At 38.0% G+C, this 22,646-nt stretch overlaps 1 protein-coding gene across 3 annotated transcripts in view; it reads left to right on the top strand.

Moving 5' to 3' along the window:
* The window catches only part of PDE8A (phosphodiesterase 8A), a 1,084,545-nt gene that overhangs the window by 872,797 nt on the left and 189,102 nt on the right, over window positions 1-22,646 (top strand). For all 3 annotated transcript variants that reach the window (XM_053717432.1, XM_053717431.1, XM_053717430.1), the window contains exon 9: window positions 18,687-18,775. In XM_053717432.1, the coding sequence (XP_053573407.1) occupies window positions 18,687-18,775 (89 nt within the window). The remainder of the gene's footprint in view (window positions 1-18,686; window positions 18,776-22,646) is intronic.

Here is a 22,646-nt window from a genome sequence, read left to right as displayed (position 1 = left end):
AGGCTGCCACTTGGTCTTCGCTTCATACCTTTTCAAAATTTTACAAATTTGATACTTTTGCTTGTTCGGAGGCTGTTTTTGGGAGAAAGGTTCTACAGGCAGTGTTTCCTTCCGTTTAAGTTCCTGCCTTGTCCCTCCCATCATCCGTGTACTTAAGCTTTGGTATTGGTAAACCACAAGTAATGGATGATCCGTGGACTGGATACACTTAACAAGAGAAAACATAATTTATGCTTACCTGATAAATTTATTTCTCTTGTAGTGTATCCAGTCCACGGCCCGCCCTGTCCTTTTAAGGCAGGTCTAAATTTTAATTAAACTTCAGTCACCATTGCACCCTATGGTTTCTCCTTTCTCGGCTTGTTTCGGTCGAATGACTGGATATGGCAGTTAGGGGAGGAGCTATATAGCAGCTCTGCTGTGGGTGATCCTCTTGCAACTTCCTGTTGGGAAGGAGAATATCCCACAAGTAATGGATGATCCGTGGACTGGATACACTACAAGAGAAATAAATTTATCAGGTAAGCATAAATTATGTTTTATTTTAAACCATGTTAAAAATACAAAAAAAAAACCAACATATAATCATTTAGAAAAATTCTGTGGTCTGGTGGAAAGGAGTGCCAAACATGTTTCGGGCCTATCCCTAGCCCTTGTTCACTAACATACACACAGACTCCAACCAGTCCACTATTTAAAGCCAAGGGCCTCTAATTATCTCTAATGAGACACCTGATTCAATTACTTTTAAAGGTACAACCTTATATGACTGGCAGGCTTTAGTTGCAGATCTGAAATATAAGGTTAGATATGAACCTCAGCTGCTGAAATGGAATTAAATTGTTTGTATGTAGCGAGGTGATATATGGGGAACAACATCAATTACTGCAAGAGTAATGTAGAACCCCCATTAATCATGAAGCAAGTTAGTAGCTGGTTGTTATAAGTGAGTAAACTCTACAGCTGCGACCAGTGAAAGATTCACCCAAATTCATAAGGATCCCAGGTATTAACACAGGATGAATAAGTAGAAGCGCAATGGTATAAGAAAGTAACTGTAACAGGCTAGTATAATCTAGTGTAAGTGTAACCATGCATAAGTAATAACCACATCTACGTAACAAATCAAAGAAGTACCAGAGCAGAGTGAGGGTATTAAGATACAAGTCCGGGTTACACAGTGTACCTACTTTGAGTCGTAGTCGATGCGTCTGTAAGGAAGGCTGCTTGGAGGCCTTGTTCAGTGACGGAAGCTGAAACAGACTGTCAGCTGAGAGGAGACTGCACAAAGCTGGCGTGTGACTCAACTTGTGTCGAGGTCCATATCATAGGCTCAGAACTGAAGTGAGCTTGATGCTGAATGGGGTTGAGACGAACACAGTATAACTGCTGGATATGCTCTCAATTTAGAACAGGTTGGAGCTAGAGGTAATTTTGAGATGCTGATGATCCAAAAGTCTGGCTGGGAAACGTAGTACATTAAGTTACCAGAATACCAAGCATTTAGACAAGGGGAAGATGGCGTTTTATACCGGATATTGGAGGAGGGCTCTGTATTTAAAAGAATAGTAATGGAAATGTAGTTAACCATTGATAATCTGCAGAACATAAGGTTATGATGTGATTACAGGTGCTATCATGACAGGACACCCCCTTCAAGGAGCAGCTCCGCTGCTCAGGGATGAGGGCGATCAGGGTTTCTTTGATGGAATTGTGAAACCAACCTCGGTGCTGAAATATTGGCAGCTGGTTCCCAAGAGTCATCTTCCCGAGTGTAACCCTTCCAATGTATGAGATACTGCAAGGTTTCTCGACAACGTCTTGAGTCCAGTATGGAGTGAACCTCGTATTCTGTGTTGGGGTCAATCAAAACTTGTGGAGTAATATCTGTTGAGGTAGAATTTTCTGCTTTTTGGGTATTTAACCCATCCGTGAGTAAATCTACTCTCTGGCTAAGTGTTTGCATGTGTGATTTCAGCTGGGTCCATTGTTAAATAGGCTTGGTACTTCTGTCAGGCCTTAGTTGCAGATCTGAAATATAAGGTTAGATATGAACCTCAGCTGCTGAAATGGAATTAAATTGTTTGTATGTAGCAAGGTGATATATGGGGAACAACATCAATTATTACAAGAGTAATGTAGAACTCCCATTAATCATGAAGCAAGTTAGTAGCTGTTTGTTATAAGTAAGTAAACTCTACAGCTGCGACCAGTGAAAGATTCACCCAAATTCTTAAGGATCCCAGGTATTAACACAGGATGAATAAGTAGAAGCACAATTGTATAAGAAAGTAACTGTAACAGGCTAGTATAATCTAGTGTAAGTGTAACCATGCATAAGTAATAACCACATCTACGTAACAGATCAAAGAAGTACCGGAGCAGAGTGAGGGTATTAAGATACAAGTCCGGGTTACACAGTGTACCTACTTTGAGTCGTAGTCAATGCGTCTGTAAGGGAGGCTGCTTGGAGGCCTTGTTCAGTGACGGAAGCTGAAACAGACTGTCAGCTGAGAGGAGACTGCACGAAGCTGGTGTGTGACATCACCGCGTGTCGAGGTCCGTATCATAGGCTCAGAACTGAAGTGAGCTTGATGCTGAATAGGGTTGAGACGAACAGAGTATAACTGCTGGATATGCTCTCAATTTAGAACAGGTTGGAGCTAGAGGTAATTTTGAGATGCTGGTGATCCAAAAGTCTGGCTGGGAAACGTACATTAAGTTACCAGAATACCAAGCATTTAGACAAGGGGAAGATGGCGTTTTATACCGGATATTGGAGGAGGGCTCTGTATTTAAAGTAATAGTAATGGAAATGTAGTTAACCATTAATAATCTGCAGAACATAAGGTTATGATGCGATTACAGGTGCTATCATGACAATGACTAATGGCTGTATAGAAAACAGCCATTATATATGGACTTAATATATATATATTTTGTAATTATCATGATCAATTTCTTTACATATGTACATATCCAAGAGAATCAACAATCTCAGGGAATACTTTTAACAAGATAAATTCAATTCATAAACATTTTTCTCCATTGTTATTTCTTATTCCTATCTTCCCCTACAACCTCTAATGAAAACCAAAAACATGAAAAATTTAGTTCAATAAAACAAATTCACATCCACAATGGATTTTAAACCATCTGGATGTTTAGATTGAAGTTTAAAGATCCACAATACCTCTTTTTGATCCAGCAGCCTCTCCCTGTCACCCCCTCCTGGGCCTTGGAATATGATCAATACCTTGTATTTGTAAAAACATATAATTTGATTGATGTTCATATCTAAAATGTTTAGCTATGGGGGTGTAGCTGTCTGGGTCTCTAAGATGTTGAATAGCTCTGTCTCTCAAGGCACGTTTAGTATGGCCTACATATTGTTTATCACAACCTTTACATGTCAACAAGTATATGACATGTGTTGTATTACAAGTTATGTTGTGTCTTATGTAATATGTTTCCTTGGTTACCGTTGATTCAAATTTTGTGCCCGTTTTGATGTAGTTGAAAGTTTTGAATATGTTGACATTACATTTATAACAACCTACTCGTATGCAGAGCCAGGAATTCGATTTCTGTTTAGGTAACATAGAGGGGGAAATAATGGTTCGGAGTGTTTTAGCCTTTCTAGTTAAAGTTACAACCTTTAGATGAAATTACATTTAATTTCTTGTCACCTTTGAGCATTGGAAGACAGCTCTGGATTATATTTCTTATTTTAGTATAGGCCCTGCTATATATGGTAATGAAAGTAGGTTTGGTGTTAAAATTATTTTGTTTTTTGTTTTGTATTGTAATAAATTCTTTCTTGGTATACAATCAACTTGTTGTTTAGCTGTATTTAGTAATTTGGTACTATAGCCACAAGCTTCTAATCTTTGTTGAGTGGCCTCTGCATTTCTTTGGTAGCTTGTTTCTTGAGTACAATTTCTTTTGGTGCGTGTGTATTGCCCAAAGGGGATTGATTGAAGTGTGTGTTGGGGGTGACAGGAAGTGTAGTGTAAGATAGTGTTGCCTGCAGTGGCTTTTCTATAGAGTTCAACTTCTATAGATTTAGAACGTGCAACAAGGGTGACATCCAAAAAGTTCATTTGTGTGACATTGTGTTCAGGAGTAAAAGAAAGATTGAAATTATTTGTATTGATATACTCGTGAAACTGTAAAACAAGATGATCATCTCCATCCCATATTATTAAGAGATCATTTATATATCTTCCAAAATAAATAATGTTGTGTCTGAAAGGATTATTATCTCCAAAGATGTGGCACAGCTCCCAGAACCCCATATAGAGGTTCACATAGGACGGCGCAAATTTGGCGCCCATGGCTGTGCCACTTCTTTGGAGATAATGTTGACCCTCAAAAAGAAATAAATTGTGTGTGAGTAAATACTCCACAGTTAAACACAAAAATTGTATGTTGTCATCATCGTATAAAGAGGAAGTGTATAAAAAGTGTTCCAAAGTATTAAGGCCCTTAGTGTGAGGAATGGATGTGTACAATGTTGATACATCAATTGTCATGAACCTATAAGAGTTCTTCCATTCAATACCCTCAATTTATTTGATTACTGTTGTTGTATCTTTCAAATATCCAGGCAAGTTTGTAACAATGGGCTGTAAAAAGCTGTCCACTAGGTTGGAAATATTTTCATTTATGGAACTTATGCCCGCCACAATGGGATGGCCTGGAGGTTAAATGGTGTTTTTATGTAATTTCGGCAAATAGTGTAAGATGGGCATCACAGGGCGTTCCGGTATAAGGCTATCTGCCACTTTAGAAGTAATAATGCCATCATGTTTGCCCCTTCCTCTATCTAAACAGATAAAAAATGATCAGTAGGATCAGACAAAAGATGTTTGTAGGTTTCAGTGTTACCAAGTTGTCTATTGGCCTCTATCAAATAGTCAATTTTGTTCAAAACTACGACATTTCCTCCCTTATCTGATTCTCTGACCACAATGTTGGCATCATTGCTTAAATCTCGTGGTGCTCTTTTTTCCTGTGAAGTAAGATTATTGGAGCAGTGATTTTTTTTAGATTTTCACTACTCTTGTTCTTTTTATCCAATTCAATTAGGAGACTTTCCACAGTTTTTTTGGAAAATTTGGAGTGTAGGGCCCCTAGGTTTGATCTGATAAAAGTGAATTTTATTCTTAAATTTACTTAAATCTATGTCCTGTACAGTGGGACCACTACGAGTGAATTGCCGTCCCTCGTTCTCTGTGAGTATTTGTTGCATGTCATTGACAGTGTTAATTTCATCAAAAGAGAGGGTGGGGAGAGTGCAATTCACTGGAGGGTCAACAACTTCAAGATTTTCTGATTTATCATCTTTAAAAAAATGTTTCTGCAGGGTAAGATCTCGTACAAATCTATTCACATCCAAGATAGTGAAAAAGAAATCGAAATTGCAACTAGGTGAAAAACTTAAACCCTTGTTCAACAATGATATTTCATGTGATGTTATATATATATATATATATATATATATATATATATATATATATATATATATATAAAAATATATAGTGTACCAAAAAAACATCAGATATGTAGAAATATATATTTATGAATAAATAGAAGATATTCTTCTATGTAAAGAATATTGGTATGTGAAATATTCATATTTTCATTTCGGATTAGCGCACATGAGAATATGCAATGGGGTTTGTGTCAGAGTGGGGTGTTTTCCACTTTTTTTTTCTCCATTTACTTATTTGGTGGGAATACGTGAACGCGCGCAATATTCTAAGTTTTTTTTTTTGTGCTCGTCGAGTTAGTGCGTGAGTGAAAACAGTTTACTTACAACACAAACTCAACCCGAGCGTTAATTAGCACTCCACTTGTAATCTGGCCCTAAGGAAGTAAATGATAGACATGCATTCGACCAAATGTAAAAATAACACAGAATTTTCTATATGCATTGCAATTCAATAAACTATAAATTAATGATTCTTTAATAAAAAATGAATGCATGTGGTGAAGAAATTAGCTGATTCTTTCATGCAGCTAAAACCATTCATTTAAACCTGGCGAAAGGCTTTTCTGCGGGCAGTAAAAGCTTGTTTGTATCCATCATTGTCCTTGTCAGTTGATTACTTCCTATCACCTAGATTACATGTTTTGCGTTAGGGTTTTAACGCTGAAAAAATGTTAATTTCAGCGTTAAAACAGCACCGCAGCCATTACAAGACTTGTCGGTATAGCTGTCCTGCAAGCCTTTTAGTCTGTAACGCAACGTCAGTTCCGCATTCGTAAAAATTACGTTTTTTCATGGGACTTCCATAGCACAACAATTATGAGGTTTGCGGTGAGGCTAAAAAACTTGCGTTCCAGCCTATACCGACAAGATCCGTTTCACAATCTAAGACCATTAGTTATGAGTTTTATGCTACAAAACTGTTACATAAAACTATTAACTAAAGTGTTACAAAGTGCACTAAACACCCATAAACTACCTATTAACCCCTAAACCGAGGCCCTCCTGCATCGCAAACACTTTATTAAAGTTATTATTAGTCATCGCCGCCACTAATAAAATTTATTAACCCCTATTCCGCCACTCCCCGACATCGTCGCCACTATACTAAAGTTATTAACCCCCATTCCCCCGCACCCCAACATTGCCCACACTATAATAAATATATTAACCCCTATTCTGCTGCTCCCCAACACCGCCGCAACTATAATAAACCTATTAACCCCTAAACCGCTAGTCCTCCACAACGAAATATACTAAATTAAACTTTTAACCCCTAAACCGGAAGCCCCCCACAACAAAATATACTAATTTAAACTAGTAATCCCTAAACCTAATGTCCCCCAACTTTATTTCAAAATTACAATTTCCCTATCTTAAATTAAATTAAAACTTACCTGTCAAATTAAAAAAACTAAGTTTAAACTAACAATTAAACTAATATAACTATTAAACTAAAATTAAACTAACTACCAATTAAAGAAACTAAAATACACATTAAAAAAAATCCTAACACTACTATAAAAATTACAAAATATCTAATTACAAAAAATAAAAAATACTAAATTACAAAAAATAACAAACACTACATTACGAAAAATAACAAATGAAATTATCAAAAATAAAAAAGAATTACACCTAATCTAATAGCCCTATAAAATAAAAAAGTCCACCCAAAATAAAAAAAACCCTAACCTACAATAAACTGCCAATAGCCTCTAAAAGGGCCTTTTGTAGGGCATGGCCCTAAGTTAAATAACTCTTTTACCTGTTAAAAAAAAACACAAAGACCCCCCCAACAGTAAAACCCACCACCCAACCAAACCCCCCCAAAAAATAACTCTAACAAACACCTAAGCTACCCATTGCCCTGAAAAGGGCATTTGTATGGGCATTGCCCTTAAAAGGGCATTTAGCTCTTTCGCATTGCCCTTGAAGGGCATCAAACTCTTTTAAGAAAAGCCCAAACCCTAAACTAAAAAAAAAAAACATAAAAGTTTAAAAAACCTAACACTAACCCCTCTTTAGGTACTCGCAGTTGTTGAAGTCCCGCTTGAGCAATCTTCATCCTGGCAGCTCTATCTAGGCGGCATCTTCATCCAGGCGGCTCCATCTTCATCCATCGCGGGACCGGCATCTTCTTCACCCCTGCGGAGGCGGGGACCTCCACCTCCGCACATTGCCGCTCCGCATCCGCAGTGATGAAGACGATACCGGTCCCGCGATGGATGAAGATGGAGCCGCCTGGATGAAGATGGAGCTGCCGGGATGAAGATCGTTCAAGCGGGACTTCAACAACTGTGAGTACCTAAAGAGGGGTTAGTGTTAGGTTTTTTAAAACTTTTTTGGGTGTTTTTTTTTTTTAGATTAGGGTGGACACTCTTAAAAGAGCAGAATGCCTTTTCTCCAACATAGGTGTGTCCGGTCCACGGCGTCATCCTTACTTGTGGGATATTCTCTTCCCCAGCAGGAAATGGCAAAGAGCCCAGCAAAGCTGGTCACATGATCCCTCCTAGGCTCCGCCTACCCCAGTCATTCTCTTTGCCGTTGTACAGGCAACATCTCCACGGAGATGGCTTAGAGTTTTTTAGTGTTTAACTGTAGTTTTTATTATTCAATCAAGAGTTTGTTATTTTAAAATAGTGCTGGTATGTACTATTTACTCAGAAACAGAAAAGAGATGAAGATTTCTGTTTGTATGAGGAAAATGATTTTAGCAACCGTTACTAAAATCCATGGCTGTTCCACACAGGACTGTTGAGAGGAATTAACTTCAGTTGGGGGAACAGTGAGCAGTCTCTTGCTGCTTGAGGTATGACACATTCTAACAAGACGATGTAATGCTGGAAGCTGTCATTTTCCCTATGGGATCCGGTAAGCCATGTTTATTAAGATAGTAAATAAGGGCTTCACAAGGGCTTATTAAGACTGTAGACTTTTTCTGGGCTAAATCGATTCATTATTAACACATATTTAGCCTTGAGGAATCATTTAATCTGGGTATTTTGATAAGATTATATCGGCAGGCACTGTTTTAGACACCTTATTCTTAGGGGCTTTCCCAAATCATAGGCAGAGCCTCATTTTCGCGCCGGTGTTGCGCACTTGTTTTTGAGAGGCATGACATGCAGTCGCATGTGTGAGGAGCTCTGATACATAGAAAAGACTTTCTGAAGGCGTCATTTGGTATCGTATTCCCCTTTGGGCTTGGTTGGGTCTCAGCAAAGCAGATACCAGGGACTGTAAAGGGGTTAAAGTTAAAAACGGCTCCGGTTCCGTTATTTTAAGGGTTAAAGCTTCCAAATTTGGTGTGCAATACTTTTAAGGCTTTAAGACACTGTGGTGAAATTTTGGTGAATTTTGAACAATTCCTTCATATTTTTTCGCAATTGCAGTAATAAAGTGTGTTCAGTTTAAAATTTAAAGTGACAGTAACGGTTTTATTTTAAAACGTTTTTTGTACTTTGTTATCAAGTTTATGCCTGTTTAACATGTCTGAACTACCAGATAGACTGTGTTCTGAATGTGGGGAAGCCAGAGTTCCTTCTCATTTAAATAAATGTGATTTATGTGACAATGACAATGATGCCCAAGATGATTCCTCAAGTGAGGGGAGTAAGCATGGTACTGCATCATTCCCTCCTTCGTCTACACGAGTCTTGCCCACTCAGGAGGCCCCTAGTACATCTAGCGCGCCAATACTCCTTACTATGCAACAATTAACGGCTGTAATGGATAATTCTGTCAAAAACATTTTAGCCAAAATGCACACTTATCAGCGTAAGCGCGACTGCTCTGTTTTAGATACTGAAGAGCATGACGACGCTGATAATAATGGTTCTGAAGGGCCCCTAAACCAGTCTGATGGGGCCAGGGAGGTTTTGTCTGAGGGAGAAATTACTGATTCAGGGAACATTTCTCAACAAGCTGAACCTGATGTGATTACGTTTAAATTTAAGTTGGAACATCTCCGCATTCTGCTTAAGGAGGTATTATCCACTCTGGATGATTGTGACAAGTTGGTCATCCCAGAGAAACTATGTAAAATGGACAAGTTCCTAGAGGTCCCGGGGCTCCCAGAAGCTTTTCCTATACCCAAGCGGGTGGCGGACATTGTAAATAAAGAATGGGAAAGGCCCGGTATTCCTTTCGTCCCTCCCCCCATATTTAAAAAATTGTTTCCTATGGTCGACCCCAGAAAGGACTTATGGCAGACAGTCCCCAAGGTCGAGGGAGCGGTTTCCACTTTAAACAAACGCACCACTATACCCATAGAAGATAGTTGTGCTTTCAAAGATCCTATGGATAAAAAATTAGAAGGTTTACTTAAAAAGATGTTTGTTCAGCAGGGTTACCTTCTACAACCAATTTCATGCATTGTCCCTGTCGCTACAGCCGCGTGTTTCTGGTTCGATGAGCTGGTAAAGGCGGTCGATAGTGATTCTCCTCCTTATGAGGAGATTATGGACAGAATCAATGCTCTCAAATTGGCTAATTCTTTCACCCTAGACGCCACTTTGCAATTGGCTAGGTTAGCGGCTAAGAATTCTGGGTTTGCTATTGTGGCGCGCAGAGCGCTTTGGTTGAAATCTTGGTCAGCTGATGCGTCTTCCAAGAACAAGCTACTTAACATTCCTTTCAAGGGGAAAACGCTGTTTGGCCCTGACTTGAAAGAGATTATCTCTGATATCACTGGGGGTAAGGGCCACGCCCTTCCTCAGGATCGGCCTTTCAAGGCCAAAAATAAACCTAATTTTCGTCCCTTTCGTAGAAACGGACCAGCCCAAAGTGCTACGTCCTCTAAGCAAGAGGGTAATACTTCTCAAGCCAAGCCAGCTTGGAGACCAATGCAAGGCTGGAACAAGGGAAAGCAGGCCAAGAAACCTGCCACTGCTACCAAGACAGCATGAAATGTTGGCCCCCGATCCGGGACCGGATCTGGTGGGGGGCAGACTCTCTCTCTTCGCTCAGGCTTGGGCAAGAGATGTTCTGGATCCTTGGGCGCTAGAAATAGTCTCCCAAGGTTATCTTCTGGAATTCAAGGGGCTTCCCCCAAGGGGGAGGTTCCACAGGTCTCAGTTGTCTTCAGACCACTTAAAAAGACAGGCATTCTTACGTTGTGTAGAAGACCTGTTAAAAATGGGAGTGATTCATCCTGTTCCATTAGGAGAACAAGGGATGGGGTTCTACTCCAATCTGTTCATAGTTCCCAAAAAAGAGGGAACGTTCAGACCAATCTTAGATCTCAAGATCTTAAACAAGTTTCTCAAGGTTCCATCGTTCAAAATGGAAACCATTCGAACAATTCTTCCTTCCATCCAGGAAGGTCAATTCATGACCACGGTGGATTTAAAGGATGCGTATCTACATATTCCTATCCACAAGGAACATCATCGGTTCCTAAGGTTCGCATTCCTGGACAAGCATTACCAGTTCGTGGCGCTTCCTTTCGGATTAGCCACTGCTCCAAGGATTTTCACAAAGGTACTAGGGTCCCTTCTAGCTGTGCTAAGACCAAGGGGCATTGCTGTAGTACCTTACTTGGACGACATTCTGATTCAAGCGTCGTCCCTTCCTCAAGCAAAGGCTCACACGGACATCGTCCTGGCCTTTCTCAGATCTCATGGATGGAAAGTGAACGTGGAAAAGAGTTCTCTATCTCCGTCAACAAGGGTTCCCTTCTTGGGAACAATAATAGACTCCTTAGAAATGAGGATTTTTCTGACAGAGGCCAGAAAAACAAAACTTCTAGACTCTTGTCGGATACTTCATTCCGTTCCTCTTCCTTCCATAGCGCAGTGCATGGAAGTGATAGGTTTGATGGTAGCGGCAATGGACATAGTTCCTTTTGCGCGCATTCATCTAAGACCATTACAACTGTGCATGCTCAGTCAGTGGAATGGGGACTATACAAACTTGTCTCCGAGGATACAAGTAAATCAGAGGACCAGAGACTCACTCCGTTGGTGGCTGTCCCTGGACAACCTGTCACAAGGGATGACCTTCCGCAGACCAGAGTGGGTCATTGTCACGACCGACGCCAGTCTGATGGGCTGGGGCGCGGTCTGGGGATCCCTGAAAGCTCAGGGTCTTTGGTCTCGGGAAGAATCTCTTCTACCGATAAATATTCTGGAACTGAGAGCGATATTCAATGCTCTCAAGGCTTGGCCTCAGCTAGCGAGGGCCAAGTTCATACGGTTTCAATCAGACAACATGACAACTGTTGCGTACATCAACCATCAGGGGGGAACAAGGAGTTCCCTGGCGATGGAAGAAGTGACCAAAATCATTCTATGGGCGGAGTCTCACTCCTGCCACCTGTCTGCTATCCACATCCCAGGAGTGGAAAATTGGGAAGCGGATTTTCTGAGTCGTCAGACATTGCATCCGGGGGAGTGGGAACTCCATCCGGAAATCTTTGCCCAAGTCACTCAACTGTGGGGCATTCCAGACATGGATCTGATGGCCTCTCGTCAGAACTTCAAAGTTCCTTGCTACGGGTCCAGATCCAGGGATCCCAAGGCGGCTCTAGTGGATGCACTAGTAGCACCTTGGACCTTCAACCTAGCTTATGTATTCCCGCCGTTTCCTCTCATCCCCAGGCTGGTAGCCAGGATCAATCAGGAAAGGGCGTCGGTGATCTTGATAGCTCCTGCGTGGCCACGCAGGACTTGGTATGCAGATCTGGTGAATATGTCATCGGCTCCACCATGGAAGCTACCTTTGAGACGAGACCTTCTTGTTCAAGGTCCGTTCGAACATCAGAATCTGGTCTCACTCCAGCTGACTGCTTGGAGATTGAACGCTTGATCTTATCGAAGCGAGGGTTCTCAGATTCTGTTATCGATACTCTTGTTCAGGCCAGAAAGCCTGTAACTAGAAAGATTTACCACAAAATTTGGAAAAAATATATCTGTTGGTGTGAATCTAAAGGATTCCCTTGGGACAAGGTTAAGATTCCTAAGATTCTATCCTTCCTTCAAGAAGGATTGGAAAAAGGATTATCTGCAAGTTCCCTGAAGGGACAGATTTCTGCCTTGTCTGTGTTACTTCACAAAAAGCTGGCAGCTGTGCCAGATGTTCAAGCCTTTGTTCAGGCTCTGGTTAGAATCAAGCCTGTTTACAAACCTTTGACTCCTCCTTGGAGTCTCAACTTAGTTCTTTCAGTTCTTCAGGGGGTTCCGTTTGAACCCTTACATTCCGTTGATATTAAGTTATTATCTTGGAAAGTTTTGTTTTTGGTTGCAATTTCTTCTGCTAGAAGAGTTTCAGAATTATCTGCTCTGCAGTGTTCTCCTCCTTATCTGGTGTTCCATGCAGATAAGGTGGTTTTACGTACTAAACCTGGTTTTCTTCCAAAAGTTGTTTCTAACAAAAACATTAACCAGGAGATTATCGTACCTTCTCTGTGTCCGAAACCAGTTTCGAAGAAGGAACGTTTGTTGCACAATTTGGATGTTGTTCGCGCTCTAAAATTCTATTTAGATGCTACAAAGGATTTTAGACAAACATCTTCCTTGTTTGTTGTTTATTCCGGTAAAAGGAGAGGTCAAAAAGCAACTTCTACCTCTCTCTCTTTTTGGATTAAAAGCATCATCAGATTGGCTTACGAGACTGCCGGACGGCAGCCTCCCGAAAGAATCACAGCTCATTCCACTAGGGCTGTGGCTTCCACATGGGCCTTCAAGAACGAGGCTTCTGTTGATCAGATATGTAGGGCAGCGACTTGGTCTTCACTGCACACTTTTACCAAATTTTACAAGTTTGATACTTTTGCTTCTTCTGAGGCTATTTTTGGGAGAAAGGTTTTGCAAGCCGTGGTGCCTTCCATCTAGGTGACCTGATTTGCTCCCTCCCATCATCCGTGTCCTAAAGCTTTGGTATTGGTTCCCACAAGTAAGGATGACGCCGTGGACCGGACACACCTATGTTGGAGAAAACAGAATTTATGTTTACCTGATAAATTACTTTCTCCAACGGTGTGTCCGGTCCACGGCCCGCCCTGGTTTTTTAATCAGGTCTGATAATTTATTTTCTTTAACTACAGTCACCACGGTATCATATGGTTTCTCCTATGCAAATATTCCTCCTTAACGTCGGTCGAATGACTGGGGTAGGCGGAGCCTAGGAGGGATCATGTGACCAGCTTTGCTGGGCTCTTTGCCATTTCCTGTTGGGGAAGAGAATATCCCACAAGTAAGGATGACGCCGTGGACCGGACACACCGTTGGAGAAAGTAATTTATCAGGTAAACATAAATTCTGTTTTTAAGGGCAGCAAAAAAGCTGAATGCCCTTTTCAGGGTAATATCCATACAAATGCCCTTTTTAAGGCAATGGGTAGATTAGGTTTTTTAGATATTTTTTTTTATTTTTTTGGTTTGGGGGGTGGGGGTTGTAATGTTAGTGGGTCTTTGTATTTTTTTTTAGGTAAAAGAGCTGTTTAATTTAGGGCAATGCCCTACAAAAGGCCCTTTTAAGGGCTATTGGTAGTTTATTCTAGAGTATGTTTCTTTTATTTTTGAGTGTTTTTTTTTTTTAAATGGGTATTAGAATAGGAATAATTGTTATTTTTTTGGATAATTCTTTTTTTATTTTGTGTAATTTTTTTTTCATTTTGGGGTGTGTTTTTATTTTTTAGATTAGGGGTTGGGCATTTCATAAAAGAGATGAATGCTCTTTTAAGGGCAATGCCCATACAAATGCCCTTTTCAGGGCAATGGGTAGATTAGCTTTTACCTTATTTTTATTTTGTGTGTTTGGGGGCTGGGGGTTTGTAAACTGTTAGGGGGTGTTTGTTTTTCTTTTGTAGGAAAAGAGCTGATTTCTTTAGGGCAATGCCCTACAAAAGGCCCTTTTAAGGGTCCACAAAAAGGCCCTTTTAAGGGCGCTTGGTAGTTTATTATAGATTAGGGTTTTTTATTTTGGGGTGGGTTTTTTATTTTTTTTAGTCTGCCTAGTTAAAATAAATACAAACTTACCTGTGAAGTTAAAATAAAACCTAAGCTAGCTACAATATAACTATTAGTTATATTGTAGCTAGCTTAGGTTTTATTACACAGGTAAGTATGTATTTAGTTTTAAATAGGTATTATTTAGTTAATAATTGTAACTTTAATTTAGCTCTATTTTAATTATGTTAAAGTTAGGGGGTTTTAGGTTTAGGTTTAGGGTTAGGGTTACGTTAGGGTTAGGTTTATGGGTTAATAGTTTAATTTAGTTTTTTGCAATGTTGGGGGCTGGCGGTTTGGGGGTTAATAGGTTTATCTAGTGGTAGTGATGTGGGAGGCCAGAGGTTTAGGGGTTAATAGCTTTATTTACTGGCGGCGATGTCGGGGAGCGGCAGATTATGGCTTAATAGATTTATTTAGGTGGCAGTGATATCGGGAGTGGCAGATTAGGGGTTAATAACATTATGTAGGTGGCGGCAATGTCGGGGGCAGCAGATTAAAGATGTTTAGACGTGGGGGTTTATGTTAGGATGTTAGGTTTAAACGTTACTTCCCCCCCCCCCATAGACATCAATGGGGCTGCGTTACAGAGCTTTTCATTCTGCGATCTCAGGTTTTAGGGGTTTTTTTCTAATTTGCTCTCCCCATTGATGTCTATGGGGAAAGCGTGCACGAGCACATCAAAACAGTTCTTGTATTTTGTGCGGTATGGAGCTTAACGCAACCATATCACACACACAAGCCGACTGTTTCAAAGCTTGTAATGGCTGCACTATAGAGGTTAAAATAACGCAACTTTTGTTGCGTTCGTTAAATTCCCTATAGCGTGCATAACTCGTAATCTACTTGTATGTCAGTTAATAAGTATGCAAACTTCACTTCAGTTCTTGACAATCCTGACACCATTAAAAGATAATATGTACATTTTAAAAAATTGTGTGCTGCTGCTGGCTTGTAGCATTAGCACTTGTTACTATAAGTGTATTTAAGTTTAAAGGGACAATAAAGTAAAAAGTAAAATTTCATGATTCAGATAGAACTTTTAGTTTTAAGACACTTATTATCTTTTTATATCCACACTTTGAGGCACTAACTACTACTGAGCATGTGCAAGTGTTCACAGTATGTGAGTCTGTGATTGGCTGCTGGTTGTCACATGATACAGGGGGCAAATTTAAATAAATTGTGAAATTTGTCATAAAAATTATACTCATATAAAATTCATAGTATGTGCTATTGCATTGTCTTTTTATTTTTCACGCTGTCCAACTGCTACTCTGCTGACCTGAAGACACTTCAAATAGGACTGACAAATTACAGACTACATAATATAACAATTGTTAGTGGGTTATTCTGCTGATAAATAAACTATACATTTCAATAAATATAAATCAGTGGTCATTGCTAGCAAATGTAATACTTTTGTTGCCGGAAGAAAAGAAAAAAACACACACAACTGTTGTTCTGACTCCAAGCCTTTTACATTTCCTTTAAATGTTAACAAAAAAGTTGAGACATGGGGGCCTATTTATTATGGTGCGAGCAGACATGATCCGATATAGCGGATCATGTCCGCTGCATATAGATAAATACGCTGTTGGCATTTATCCTTGCACCAGGGCATTCAGCTCTTTTACTGCCCTTAAAAGGGCATTCAATTGGAAAGTTGTTTTAAACTGTATTCTCTGTCTGAATGATGAAAGAAAAATTTGGGGCTTCATGTCCCTTTTATGTGTTCAACAACAGTGGCTTTTTGCCCACATTATGCAGATTTCGTCATCTATTCAACATTTGCAAAACGAGTACACTCTATTTTACTTATTGTGTACTTGAAATCATCTATATGTTTGTTACCTCATAAGCGAGGTTGTTAAAAATGTGTTTTCTATGAAATTTTCACTTTTATGTCACTACATGTTTCATGTTATTGGTCCGATTTGTTTGATCCCTTAATTTGCATAATTGAATTTATAGAGGAAAAAACTGAATTAAGCCACATTTAATCATTTTTTATAATAAAGTTCTTAGTGAGCCCAGCACTCATATATGTACTTTTGTAATCATATTTTATAAAGATTTAATGGATAAGGAGGTGCAGTCTGTTTCCAGTTTGTAAGGGCTTGATTAACAAAAACTCGCCGGCATGGAGAGAAATCATACAAAAAAGTTTTCTCTTTTTTTCAGCATTATATCGTAATCAGTGTCCCCCCTTCGCATGCTGAACCCCACTTAGGGCTAGATTATAAGTGGTGCGCTATTGTTAGCACAGGTTGTGATGATCATATTACAAGTTAAAAGTGAACGTGTTCGCTCGAGTGCAAACAAATTTAGCGCGTGCCAGGTTTGCGTGAGGCGAGACCTAGCGTAAGTAAAGTGTGAGAGTTAAAAATAAATTGTGCACCAAACACAACATAAACACATTAAAATAAAGTGTCACACTCATATATACACTATCTGATAAAAATATTCATAGAAAAATAAATAACAAAACTTATATAAGGGTTAAAAGGTATATGGTATATGAAAAGGTATTCAAATGGGCTATAATGTATGTGTGTGTCTATATATATATATATATATATATATATATATATGTGTGTGTGTGTGTGTGTGTGCATTTATGTGTGCATGAGTATTTATGTATATACGTATATACAGTATCTCACAAAAGTGAGTACACCCCTCACGTTTTTGTAAATATTTTATTATCCCTTTTCATGTGACAACAGTGAAGAAATTACACTTTGCTACAATGTAAAGTAGTGAGTGTACAGCCTGTATAACAGTGTAAATTTGCTGTCCCCTCAAAATAACTCAACACACAGCCATTAATATCTAAACCGTTGGCAACAAAATTGAGTACACCCCTAAGTGGAAATGTCCAAATTGGGCCCAAATCCCTCCCCAGTGTCATGTGACTAGTTAGTGTTTACAAGGTCTCAGGTGTGAATGGGGAGCAGGTGTGTTAAATTTGGTGTTATCGCTCTTGCACTCTCTCATACTGGTCACTGGAATTTCAACATTGCACCTAATGGCAAAGAACTCTCTGAGGATCTGGAAAAAAAATTGTTGCTCTACATAAAGATGGCCTAGCTATAAGAAGATTGCCAAGACCCTGAAACTGAGCTGCAGCGCAGTGGGCTTTTGTTCTTTCTCAGCTGAGTGCGTTCTCTTTTCATATATATATATATATATATATATATATATATATATATATATATATATATATACACTGTATATATATATATACACTGTATATATATATATATATATATATATATATAAACACATATATACAAATGTATATAAATACATATATATATATATATATATATATATATATATATATATATATATATATATATATATATATATATATATACATTGCAACCCTTTCCACTCAAATACCTTAAAACATGAAAACTCATTTTTATTTAATATTAATATTTTATGTTTTACTATAAATATTTTACATTCCAATGTTCTTCACATAGTAAAAAATATTCTTAATATTTTTAAAGATATATTTCTCTATATATCTGTATATATCTATACCTGTATATATTCATATAGATGTGTGTGTGTGTATATATATATATATATATATATATATAGTGTGTATATATATATATATATATATATAAAAATATATATATATATATATATATATATTTATTTAAATCACACATATATTTATGAAGAACATTGGAATGTAAAATATGCATAGCTACCTTCGGGAATAGAGCTATAGGTCTAATGCGGTGTGAGGTTAGCGAACGATAAGTGTTAAGTTGTTTGTATTTTTTTAAAGCGCTCTCCAGTAGTCTATGGGAAGAAGAGGTTAGCATGGCCGTGAAATCTGATGTCCTGAAGTTAGCGTACACTGGGTTTCGCTCACACACAAAAAATTGCCTTTATAAAAATTTCAGGGACCTTGCAGTATTGATGAAACTTCATAGATAACCTTGCTAGACCAGAATAGCGGTTGTGGGCCACATTAGCATTAGTTTTTAATATTAAATTAGTTAATAAGACAAATACAACTGTGCTTATACGCCACATTCACAAATTGTCACATATTTTGTAACATGTTATCTTGTGAATTAAAGTGTTTTGAAGACATAGCTTAGTTCTATAATCATAAACTGTGTTAACATTGTCCCTTATTTTCTTATATAATACTTATTTTACTTAGATTATTTTCTTATATTATACTTATTTTACTTTAATTAATCCCTGCAGGAATGGGAAGGTGTTTACTATGCCAAAAATAAAAAAGGTGATAATATCCAGCAAAATGTGAAGATTATTCCTGTTTTTGGTCATCGTGGGTGAGTAACACTAGGTTTTCATGGAGTTTGCGATAAATGTTCTAAATCACAGTGTTAAAGTGGGCAATGAAGAATAACTGGGCAATAATCTATAACATATGTATTCATGTTCTAATACAAAAAATGTTGATGTATATTTCTATTCATTGACTAGTCAACATAGAGATGCAAGGGAAAGTTTAAACAAAACGTCTAATCACTTGAGTTTATAAATATTAGACTACTGTATTCTAAAAGGTGCACAAAAGTTACTAAGACTATTTACATCATTTATTAGATGATTGCACCTGTACATATATCTACAGAATCTCCCCTGCAGGAATACATATCCCAGCATTCTTCTGCTACATAAACTACTAGAACTACAGTAATATGGTTTGTGTAAACAACATTAACACAAAACGTAACACACGTTATCAGAGACCTGCAAAGTATCCCACGTATCCAAATGGGACGTCCCTTGTAAGTCATTTCACACATAAGTAAACCTTAGTCCTTATAATTATGGAAAGCCTATGGCTCACCTGCCTCACTATCCTTTCTTTTGATAGAGTGTCTTTCTTAGTTTGTTTTAGTTATGGCACTAAGTATGTATATAACGTTTATGTCTGATTAGAAAGTTTAAAGGAACAGTTTGTGGCTTTTAATCAAACACTGAAATTGTTTGCCGTTTGTAACTTGGTAGATTATTGTGATGTCACAGCACAGAGTTTAGGTACAGGTCATACAAGAAGCACATAACTCAAGGCATTACCATTCTTTATTAGATGCTGCTGTCCATGAGACCAGAGAGCTTAAAGGACCAGTCAATACAGTAGATTTGCATAATCAACAAATGCATGATAAGAAGACAATGCAATAGCACTTAGTCTGAACTTCAAATGAGTAGTAAATTTTTGTTAAATACATTGCAAAGTTATGTCTATTTCCACTCCTACTGTATCATGTGACAGCCATCAGCCAATCACAAATGCATATACGTATATGCTGTGAATTCTTGCACATGCTCAGTAGGAGTTGGTGACTCAAAAACTGTAAATATAAAAAGACTGTGCACATTTTGTTAATGGAAGTAAATTGGAAAGTTGTTTAAAATTGCATTCTCTATCTGAATCATGAAGTTTAATTTGGACTTGAGTGTCCCTTTAAATGATCTTGTTCCTGGAAAGGATTTTAAGACCATCATCTTCACCCTCTGAGGCCTTTTGCCTATGTTTGTGTCATATGTTTAATACAAAGATACTTGCTAGCATAGTAAGGTCAATACACCATCATTAGCATTTCATAGGTTTATGCTACATTATTTATTTTTGTTGAAACAAATCTTCTCATTAGTTAAAGGGACATTCTACTCCAGAATTTGTATTGTTTAAAAAGATAGATAATCCCTTTATTTGCCATTCCCCAGTTTTGCATAACCAACACAGTTATATTAATATACTTTTTACTTCTGTGATCCCCTTGTATCTAAGGGTCTGCAGACTGCCTCCTTATCTCGTTTCTTTTGACAGACTTGCATTTTAGCCAATCACTGCCCTCTCATAAGTAACTCCATGGGCGTTAGCATCATTTTATCTATATGGCATGGCACACATGGACTAGCGCTGTCAGCTGTGAAAAACTGTCAAAATGCACTGAGAAAAGAGGCGGCCTTCAAAGGCTTAGAAATTAGAATATGGGCTTACCTAGGTTTAGCTTTAAACAAAGAATACCAAGAGAACAAAGCAAATGTGATGATAAAAGTAAATTGGAAAGTTGTTTAAAATAGCATGCCCTATCGGAATCATGATCATTAAAGTTAATTTTGACTAATCTGTCCCTTTCAGGCAGTTCACAGATAGAACCTATACATTAGCTGTAAGTGTTATACATTCTAATATTGTTCTTATTTTATTGTCTGTGATAAATTGTGTTGTTTTAATATGCATATTGCCCTTGGTAATGATCTGCTCTGTAAGCCTTGGAAAAGAGATGCTTTTATACGTGTGGTACGTGTGGTATATAGACTTTCTTTTTGTCTTTGGTTCTTTCTTTGTAGCTTTCAGTAATGCTGATCGATCAAGAGGGATCAAGCAAACTCCTAAATCAAAGGGGAGTAGCTATAAATTGTGTGCAATCTGCATGAGCACAAACACTATTTCACATCTAAGGAAGGCTGTGAACTAGGAATTGGGGTGATGGTGACCCCATCACCATTTTGCTAAAACCACAGGTCTTAGACAGTGTTTTTTTTTACTGATGATCTTAAATAGGTATTTAAATAGGTAATTTCTAAATGTGTTGATGAGCAGTCCATAGACATTGATTTACAAAGGTAGTTAAATAAACATTGGAATGTTTCTTCTTTTGAAAACAAGGGAATTGAAGAGCATCCTCATATTTGTAACATAGGTGATGCATTTCTTAAAGGGTATTAAACACCTCGAGATTGTAACATAATACATTTAATAAAATGTAGTATAACAACTTTGCAATGTACTTTCTGTATTTTGTCTCCTTTTCCTGTAATTTAATTCTAAAAATAGTGGTCTTTCCAATTTCCGTTTAAAAATGGAAGTGCAATCACTCACGTGACCCATTTATAAGAGTTCCTAATTGGCCTCAGCAGAGAAAAAAACCTAGGTTACAGCATTGCTTTATGAACACTAAAATTTTACACTTATTTTTTCAATATTTAAACAACAAACATAATTTAAAAAAATACATCAACATAATCTTCTAAGGGTTAAGTTTTGCTTTGACTACATCATTCAATCTAGCATTTATTTAGCATTTAATGTCTCCTTAAAGTTGGTTTCCTATCTGTTGTTCGAAGGTGCAAGTTTCTGCTTTCCTACCAGTGTCTGAGATCATTCAGTGTTTTAGTCATTTCTTTTCTCCATGGAAAATATTCTTTTCTTAAAGGGATATGAACCCCAAAAAATGATTTTGTGATTCATACAGAGCATACCATTTTTAAAAACTTTCCAATTTACTTCTATTATCAAATTTCTTTTCCCCCATGGTTTTCTGTGTTGAAGAGATACCTAGGTAGACATCTGGAACACTACATGACAGGAAATAGTGCTGCCATCTAGTGCTCTTGCAAATGGATAACATTCTTACAAAACTGCTGCCATATAGTGCTGCAGAAATATGTCCCTGCTTTTCAACAAAAACTAACATTTTGAGTTTCTTCCCTATACGTTTGCCCTAGTTATTTTTTATCCATGGACTACAAATTACTGAAGGGATATGTTTTTCACACTTCAAGGTTCAGAAAATCAGAAGGTATTATAATCCCCTATAGGTGGAGAAATAGATGAATCCAATAATCCCAACCAATACCTAATTTGCACAATCAATTATATCATTATCATTTCTTTTAGCAAATCAATTGATTTTGTATTGTGTATGTTCTGTAACATTCATTTCTAGGCATATTGGCTTGTGTTACCGCTCTGTTTTGAGCACTATGGTAGAGGAAGAGTGCAGTTGTGATTTTGGCTAGAGATGAAGTGCTCGATCCTTAGTTGAGGTAGGGTTTAGGTACAAAGTTCTACATTCTGATGTGACATGTTTGTGCCTCATTTGTTGTATTTATTTTATACCCACCCATCTGTTCTGCTGCTGCTGCTGCTGCTGCTGCTGCTGCTGCTGCTGTGGTAACACCTGTTTGGTTATTTGGCTTTTACAGGGAGCAATGAAAAAATATCCACAGAAAATGTAATTTAGTTTAGCCAGAGGTTTGCACAATCTTGATGTAGTTTGTGCTTTAAAGTCCCACTTACAAGCAACTAAAGATTTCCGTCAAACATCTTCATTGTTTGTTGTTTATTCTGGTAAACGGAGAGGTCAAAAGGCTACGGCTACCTCTCTTTCCTTTTGGCTG

Source organism: Bombina bombina, chromosome 6, assembly GCF_027579735.1.
Source record: "Bombina bombina isolate aBomBom1 chromosome 6, aBomBom1.pri, whole genome shotgun sequence".
In the NCBI taxonomy this organism is placed as follows: Eukaryota; Metazoa; Chordata; class Amphibia; order Anura; family Bombinatoridae; genus Bombina; species Bombina bombina.
The sequence above is the reverse complement of the archived record's forward strand: the minus strand, read 5'-3'. Positions and strand labels throughout refer to the sequence as shown.